The 8,783-nt window shown below is 41.6% G+C and overlaps 1 protein-coding gene across 1 annotated transcript in view; it reads left to right on the plus strand.

The window, feature by feature from the left end:
• The first annotated feature begins 308 nt into the window (after positions 1-308).
• fzr1b (fizzy/cell division cycle 20 related 1b) overlaps positions 309-8,783 on the plus strand; it is a 12,660-nt gene continuing 4,185 nt past the window's right edge. Inside the window, exons 1-12 of the mRNA XM_050033591.1 lie at positions 309-497; positions 852-1,033; positions 3,043-3,144; positions 3,254-3,317; positions 3,425-3,552; positions 3,731-3,813; positions 3,915-4,098; positions 5,984-6,049; positions 6,173-6,275; positions 6,521-6,702; positions 6,836-7,069; positions 7,239-7,343. Of these exons, the coding sequence (XP_049889548.1) occupies positions 956-1,033; positions 3,043-3,144; positions 3,254-3,317; positions 3,425-3,552; positions 3,731-3,813; positions 3,915-4,098; positions 5,984-6,049; positions 6,173-6,275; positions 6,521-6,702; positions 6,836-7,069; positions 7,239-7,343 (1,329 nt within the window). The 5' untranslated portion in view covers positions 309-497; positions 852-955. The remainder of the gene's footprint in view (positions 498-851; positions 1,034-3,042; positions 3,145-3,253; positions 3,318-3,424; positions 3,553-3,730; positions 3,814-3,914; positions 4,099-5,983; positions 6,050-6,172; positions 6,276-6,520; positions 6,703-6,835; positions 7,070-7,238; positions 7,344-8,783) is intronic.

The raw sequence follows: 8,783 nt of genomic DNA on the forward strand, positions 1-8,783 counted from the left end.
ATGACCTGAGTCCACCCCTCTAGGAATTATATTATGAAACATGTCATCACTTCAAGATTATGTCATAAAATTCAAAGTTATGAAGTATAAAGATGAAAAACAATGTTAAGTATGTAGGTCATCAAGTATTTTCAGGTTAACACATGCAGTGCCTAATAAACCTCTGCCTCCAGTTGGTATATTATTTTGCAGTGCAGTAGTGACATCTTGTGGCCACATGGGGACTTTAAATGCAGTGAGCATGTTTCACCAGCGGGCGTCGCTATTGAGCCGCGCGCTGTGCTGACTGCACAGAGCAGAAGTCAACCAAAGAATTTCTGCTACAGCTGATTCGGTCGCCATCTTTGTCGCGAACATAAACAACACCAGTGAGTCTCGCTGTCGTTTGGATGTATCGCTGTTCGGGAGAAAGCGACAACAGTCTCTCCGCCGCAGCGAAGACACTTCCAGACGAAGATGACCGTTGATTTGGTCACCTGAGCCGCCGTGTCAGCCGGGTAAGAGAGCCTCTGTGTCGAGCAGCAGCAGCAGCAACAGCAGCAGCAGAGTCGTCAGCTGATGTTACATCGCTTTTAAATGGGTTGTTGTGTGCGAGAGCATGATGCCATGACAACGACGCGGCTGTCATTAGCGCACTGTGGACCGATTCTACCTCGAAACCTGTCTGCTTTGACGCTAGCACGAAACGGAAAACGCAAATATGGTCTTTAAACCATGTAGCGACAACATTAAAACCAGCTGACAGGCGCTGACCCGCACACACACCATGCTAACCAGGCCATTTGGTGTGTGTTAACCTAGCTACAGGAGCTGCCTGTGTCTCTGTATTAAACTAACATGTTCTTCCACAGAGATGGGGATCCGAGGTGGATTTCCTCAACGGGAGGGAGCGGAGGTTTAAGCGGGGGGCGGGGAGGGCAGCAGAGGGGCCTTGCTGCCCGGCAGCCCTGAGGAGATGGACCAAGAGTACGAGAGACGGCTGCTGAGGCAAATCAACCACCAGAACCTGCCGACAGAGGCCCGCCTGTCAAAGGTGAGTCGCACACTGGGGTAGAGAAGCTGGTAGTGTTTCTGAATGATGGTGTGTGACAGTTTGGTGAGACTAGTGTGGCATAATTAAGTTCTTCTTACCCAAATACTGTGGTGGAATATACTACATTTACTTAAGTAGTCTGCTGTACTTAAAGGGCAACACTACCTCAATTACACTATGGAATATGTTGTCTCCATGGCTATCTTGGTGAACCTGAGCTACTCTTTCTCAAAGAAAGAAGCAAAACAAAGTATCAGGTTTGTGATGTCATCAAGTATCAAGTCTGGTTTTCTTTTTTTGTACTGAAATGAGCTTTGTCCTCCTGAGACCCTGTGTCCTCATATGAGGACATCATATTTTTGGTTTCCTGCACCTTGTACTTCACACGGGGTCATCCCTATGTTCCCCGAGTCCTATGTTCCCCCTATGTTCTGCACCTGGGGAACAACATGGGACCCTTTTTCCGAAAAAGGGTCCTATGTCCTATGCGACAACATAGCCTATGTGGTGTGTATAGGCTATGTGTTTGATGGCCTATTAATTAAACTTTATTTCCAGCACCTGTATTCTATAGGCTATGCATGAAAGAGACAGACACTGTCAACATTACGAAGGCATCAAGCTTCTCCATTCATTCACATAAAACCGATAGCCAATTACATAAAACCGATAGCCAATTACAACCTAGAATAACCTACATTATAGTATTTGGATATGCACGTCACACGGGTTAAATCTTATGCAACATTAAACTATGCGGGAAAATGCTGAATTAAATCAGGGAAGCCCTGCATAGGCTATCTGTCGTGGAATTTGGCAATTATAGTGATCCCTTTCTAAATATGTGTGACTCTTGGGGAGTGTTGTCTGCGCCTTTGGGCACTGAATCACGCGATCACATGAGGTAAGTGCGTTTTTCTTTCACGTTTCGAGGGGAACATCGGACCCGGGAAATATAGGACCCTTTTTCAGAAAAGCGGGGAATATAGGACCCTTTTCCGGAAAAAAAGGATCCTATGTTCCCCCCTATGTTCTGCACCCGGGGAACATGGGACCCTTTTTCAGAAAAGCGGGAAACATAGGACCCTTTTTTGGAAAAAGGGTCCTATGTTCTCCAGTCCCTATATTATGGGGGAACATAGGACCCGGGGAACATAGGTACAGTCCCCTTCACACTGCCTTAGACCTGTTGTTCTCATTTGTTGACACTTTTTTGTGTCATCTAGTGGTAATAAGAGCACAATACCCTAATCCATGTTAAAACAAGATGGCAGCCATCTTTGCTAAGTCAGTCTGCAGCCAACTCTGACACAAAAGCGTACAGGATCTAAAACCTGATCACATTTTATGACTGAAACTTCTTTATTTATGATTAATTAAGTTTGTAGTTTGATATGACAACAAATCTTACCAATTTTAGTGACAGTAATAAGCTGAGGAAGTACTCGTTTGAGGACATTGGGAATTCATTATCGCTTACAATGTTCAGTACTTATACCTATCAGATCCTACTGATCCCACAGGGCTAGGTGAAAATAAAAGTGCATACCAAACAAAAGTTCAGGTCTCAGGAGGACATGTTATTTCCATGGCCTAGACAAGTTCAATCAATATATGTGAACCTGAGCTGCTCTCTCAAAGCCAGAGACGAGAAAAATAAGCCTCAAACTCATCAGGTGTCAAGTCTGGTGGTCGTTTTTGTACTCAGATTAGCTTTATTCCACTGTAGTGTCCTCCGTCTCTAATCAAAACATCTACTGGTATACTCAGAACAGTCCTTTGGGTGCTCCTATTACATGTTTCACCTTTCATTGTCAATAGAGCAGCTCCGGACAGGGGCGTAAATACAGACAGTTGCGCTGGGGCCCCTTGGGTGGAGGGGCCCAAAGAGAGAGCCGGTCTTTGCAAGTCAGATTGCCGCCTGGGAAATACACCTGTGCTCAAAGATAAATGATAAAATAAGAATTTTATTGATTCATGGTGTCACTGCCTCTCTTTGTCCATCCCAGTGTGTGAGTGCTACCTGCAGTCCTGTCAGTGTGAAGTCAGGGGACCGCTTCATTCCCACACGTGCTGGAAGCAACTGGAGCATCAACTTCCACTATGCCAATGTGAGCAGTTCGTTCTTCATCATGTTAATCAGCCAATCACTTTTACACTGCCCACAAAGACTCAGCCTGGTAATCACAAACTGATGTGTTCTTCCTTTTCTCTCTGCAGGAGAACTGTCGCTCCCCAAGTCAGAACCATAAAGCAAAGGATGCCAGTTCAGACTCAAGCAAAGGTTTGACATTTCTACTTTTTATGAATCATCCCAATTGTCATTTTAATCCTGAGCTATATCTCTCCACAGCTTTTGTTCCATCACCTTTATTGCTGTCGCCCCTCCAGATGCTGTGGCGTATGCTGCCCTGTTGAGGAATGAGTTACTGGGGGCAGGGATAGAGACTGTGCCAGACCCTCACACAGATGACCGGCGGCACGCAGTCCTCTCTCAAGACTCTCACAGCCTTTTTAGGGTACGAGCCATTTAAAAAAAAAAGGCTATTCCAGAATAACTTGTTTCAAAATAGCTCCTTGAAGTCACTAACACTGACTTCATAATGATGACGCTCTTAAGATAGTAGTATTGATACTAATTTGTTAGTATATGACTTACCTGTAAGCTAATCTGCTTCATGTGTTCATTCTCTGCAGTACACTGTCCACACGAAGAGAGTGCCTTTCGATAGCGATAACGAAGTCTCACCCTACTCCCTTTCTCCACTTAGTAACAAGAGGTATGGCGTATATCACATGTTGCACACCGAACAGAAATGATGCTTAAACTGGGTTGTGAGCTCATGTAGCTTTTCCCTTTTTCTCCTCCACATTTCTGTAGTCACAAGCTGCTCCGCTCCCCTCGTAAACCAGCCCGTAAGATCTCCAAGATCCCGTTCAAAGTGCTGGACGCTCCAGAGCTGCAGGATGACTTTTACCTCAACCTGGTAGACTGGTCAGCGGGCAACTTGCTCAGTGTCGGCCTGGGAGCCTGCGTCTACCTGTGGAGTGCCTGCACCAGCCAGGTCAGAGGAAGACTTGTGACTAATGGGAGGAACAGATTTTGCATCGGGTCCAGTATTGAGAAAGAGCACAGCACCAGGGTGATTGCGCACCGTCATTTTACGTCCCCTTAAAGGGTTTGTTTTTGCCACTGACAGGCTCAAATTGTTATTATACATGTCTGACAACATTATGGGAAGGGATCCCTTCAGAGAAAGACCTTTTTGTTGAGGAGTAAGATCTTTATGGTTAACCAGAAAAGGCCCCAAAATTGCTGTCGCCAAAGCCACCAGACTCCATCTTACTATATAATGATGAAAACTCTGTCTGTGGGTGTGTCTGTGTGTCTGTTCCACGTTTTTCTCCTCACTGACTTGGTCAGTCCATGTGAAATTTGGCACAGTGGTAGAGGGTCATGGGAGGATGCGAATGAAGCAATGTTACATCAATTGGCCAAAGGGGGGCGCTATAGCAACCGATTGAAATGTCAAACTTTGAATGGGCATATCTCATGCCCCGTATGTCGTAGAGACATGAAACTTTGCACAGAGATGCCTCTCCTCATGAGGAACACATTTGCCTCAAGAACCCATAACTTCCGCTTATATAGATTTTCCGCCATTTTGAATTTTTTGAAAAACACTTCAAATGGATCTCTTCCTAGGAAGTTTGAGCGATCTGCATGAAACTGGGTGAACATAATCTAGGGACCAATATCTAAAGTTCCCTCTTGGCAAAAGTTGGAAAACTTACTAAAACTGAGCTTCTATAAGGCAATGAATATTGCGGAGGGCGTGGCTCATCACATAAAGGTGTATAACATCTCAAGGGTTTCACCCATCACCACGCAACTTTGTAGGCATATGACCACACATAATCTGAGGGGACCCCTCCATTATTGACCCCATCAAACAAAATGGGGGCACTAGAGAGCTAATTTCTTATCTAGGCCTAACCGCCGTATCGATTTTTACTAAACTTGGTAGATATGTAGAACAGGACGCCTCAAGGTGACTGGAGAAATTTAACTCTAATTGGCAACTGGGTGGCGCTATAACAACAGAAAAATGCTTAAAAATGGCTAAAATACGACCGATCGCTGTGGCTCCCCCTGTGGCCGACTGTTGTTGTTTTTTTCTACTTTTTGGTATGACTAAGTCATGGTATGGTATGCTGTACATAATCATGGAAACTGTCGGTGTGTCATTCTGTCAGTCAGTCATTCTGTCTGTCCCACGTTGTTCTACTCACTGACGTAGTCAATCTATGTGAAACTGCACAGAGGCATTGAGGATTGGCATAGGTAGAAGGTGACAAAGCTACCAATGGGTATGGACTAGTTTATATAAACAGTAATTTTATTATTGTGAAACACACTTCATTAAAAGTCAACAGAAACAAAATAAAACTCAATAAAGCCATTTTACTTAGCCTTACCACTGTTCCAACAATCACCAACTGTTGTTTAGCTAAATAAACCCGTAATTCACCCAGTTAGATGTGACAATATGCTGGCTCTATTCATGCTGAAATTACAGTTTATTTAAATGAAGTCTGGTGGGTTTGATGATAATTATCTTGGGGATATTTTTGGTTAAACATAAAGGATTTAACTTTTTAACACAAGGGTCTATCTCTGTAGGGATCCTTTCCATAATGTTGTCAGACACCTAGAATAAAAATCTGAGCCTGTCAGTGGCAAAAACAAACACTTTTAGTGGATATAAATTGATGATTACATTGTAGCTTGTTTTGCAGCTGCCAGCTGCAGCACTCTCACTCAATGCTGGACCAGTTTTAAAAATAATTGTCTCCATTCATCGTTTAGACACAAAAACATGGGAAAATAGGATCCAGGTTTAGAGTACTGAATTTACCCTTAAATGTTTGTGTGTTGTGTTCTAACAGGTGACAAGGTTATGCGACCTTTCAGTGGATGGGGACTCGGTTACATCCGTTTGTTGGAATGAGAGGGTGAGCAGCCAGAACTGAATCTACTGCTTATTTATGACAGTAGTGTAGAGAAAATTAACCATTTGTAGGATAGAAATAATAGGAAAGTAACAGTGTGTTTGACTCTGGCTCTGGTCCTATCAGGGGAGTCTTGTTGCTGTCGGAACCCACAAGGGTTACGTTCAGATCTGGGACGCAGCAGGAGGGAGGAAGCTGACCAGCCTGGAGGGTCACTCAGCACGTGTAGGTCAGTCATAGCTGAAGTAAAGTGGAATTACAAAGTGCTGGTCAAAATGTGTTTGCTAAAACTAAAAGGAAATAAAGACAAATCTTCCAACAGAGGTTTTGAATAGAATTTATTATTTTTTGTATTGTAAGATATACTGCATATTGTACTACCAAACATGCGTTGTTATCATATAACAAACACCAGATGGATTCTTAATAGCACAGTGAAATATAAGACCCTCCCTCCCACCCTTTGTGCTCAAGGTGCCCTGGCGTGGAATGGAGAGCAGCTGTCGTCAGGGAGTCGGGACCGAGTGATCCTACAACGAGACGTCAGAACCCCCCCTTCAGCTGAGAGGAGGCTCCAAGGTCACAGACAAGAAGTGTGTGGTCTCAAATGGTCTCCTGACCACCAACACCTTGCGTCCGGGGGCAACGACAACAAGGTTGAGATACTTTAAAACTTTTTCTTTTTTTTTCAAGATTTTCAAGTTATTTAATCCTTAAATTAACATAAATAATCTCTGAGAATTAAAGTGAACATGTTGAAGATCCTGTTCCTTGTTTTGTCCTGCCCAGTTGCTGGTGTGGAACAGCTCCAGCCTTCTCCCTGTGCAGCAGTACAGCGACCACCTGGCAGCAGTGAAGGCCATCGCCTGGTCCCCCCACCAACACGGCCTGCTGGCATCGGGTGGCGGCACCGCTGACCGCTGCCTGCGCTTCTGGAACACACTGACAGGTCAGGCGCTGCAGAGCACAGACACCGGCTCCCAAGTCTGCAACCTGGCATGGTCCAAACACGCCAACGAATTGGTGAGGAGACACACACACTCACAAATGTATATACGTCCCTGAAGATTCAATCTCTGTGTGCAGATTTTGGCCAGTTCAATGATAATGATATTTATGTTTTATATTAACAAAAATGTAATTGTATCTTTGGATAAAACTATCAAGTAAATTGTTTTCTCCATGTTTACAGGTGAGCACTCACGGCTACTCTCAGAACCAGATCCTGGTGTGGAAGTATCCGTCACTAACACAGGTGGCCAAGTTAACAGGACACTCCTACAGAGTGCTGTATCTGGTAAGACAACAGGTTTACATGAATGGCCATGCAAGGTTAAGGTCAATGTAACTAGACTACCAACCCTATCGTGCTTTTAGTCTCTGAGAGGCACAGGAAGCAAACACATGTCCAGTGTTTTAATACATGAATCAATTGGTGGAAGAAGTATTCCTGATGAAATACCATAGTGTAAAAATAATATGTTAAAAGTAAAAGTTCTGCATTTGAAATGAGTAAAAGTGCAAAAGTGGCGTCAGAAAAATGCTCTTTAAAGTTTCAAATTTTAAAGTACTCATTATGCAGAGTTGACCCATCAGTGTTATATTTAATTTATATTACTGATTCATTATACTGATGCATTAAAGTACAGGCAGGGTTTTAATGTTATAGCTGGTCTAAATGGAGCAATTTCAACCACTTATACTGTTTTTGGGTTGCAATCACAAAACATTTTGAGGGTTGCAAGTACGCCCCAGACTGCCAATGTACACAATGTAAAAAAAACCCATAATAAAAATCATAGTATAGTATGTGATAAAAATCACAAAATGTTTAAAGTATATATTATGAATTATAAAAAAATATTAATTATGAAAAATTAAAAAAACAAAAGTATTAAATAAAAAAATCGTAGTTTGTGGTGAAAAATAAGTCATAGTATAGTATGTGATAAAAAATAGCATAAAAAAGTCATAGTATAGTATGTGATGAAAAATGGCATAAAAAAGTCATAGTATATAGTATGTGACGAAAAATGTCATGAAAAAGTCATAGTATAGTATGTGATGAAAAATGTCATGAAAACATCATAGTATAGCATGTGATGAAAAATGTCATGAAAAAGTCAGTATAGTATGTGATGAAAAATAGCATAAAAAAGTCATAGTATAGTATGTGATGAAAAATGGCATAAAAACATCATAGTATAGCATGTGATGAAAAATGTCATGAAAAAGTCATAGTATAGTATATGATGAAAAATGGCATAAAAAAAGTCATAGTATTGCATGTGATGAAAAATGGTATAAAAAAAGTCATAGTATAGTAAATGATGAAAAATGGCATGAAAACATAGTATAGTATGTGATGAAAAATGGCATAAAAAAGTTTTCATCACATACTATACTATGACTTTTTTATTACATTTTTCATCACATACTATACTATGACTTTTTTGTGCCATTTTTCATCACATACTATATTATGACTTTTTTTTATGCCATTTTTCATCACATACTGTACCATGACTTTTTTTTATGCCATTTTTCATCACATACTATACTATGACTTTTTTATACCATTTTCCATCACATACTATACTATGACTTTTTTTATGCCATTTGTCATCACATACTATACTATGACTTTTTTTATGCCATTTTTCATCACATGCTATACTATGACTTTTTTATGCCATTTTTCATCACATACTATACTATGACTTTTTTTATACCATTT

This window comes from Epinephelus moara, chromosome 21 (genome assembly GCF_006386435.1).
Source record: "Epinephelus moara isolate mb chromosome 21, YSFRI_EMoa_1.0, whole genome shotgun sequence".
Classification (NCBI taxonomy): domain Eukaryota; kingdom Metazoa; phylum Chordata; class Actinopteri; order Perciformes; family Serranidae; genus Epinephelus; species Epinephelus moara.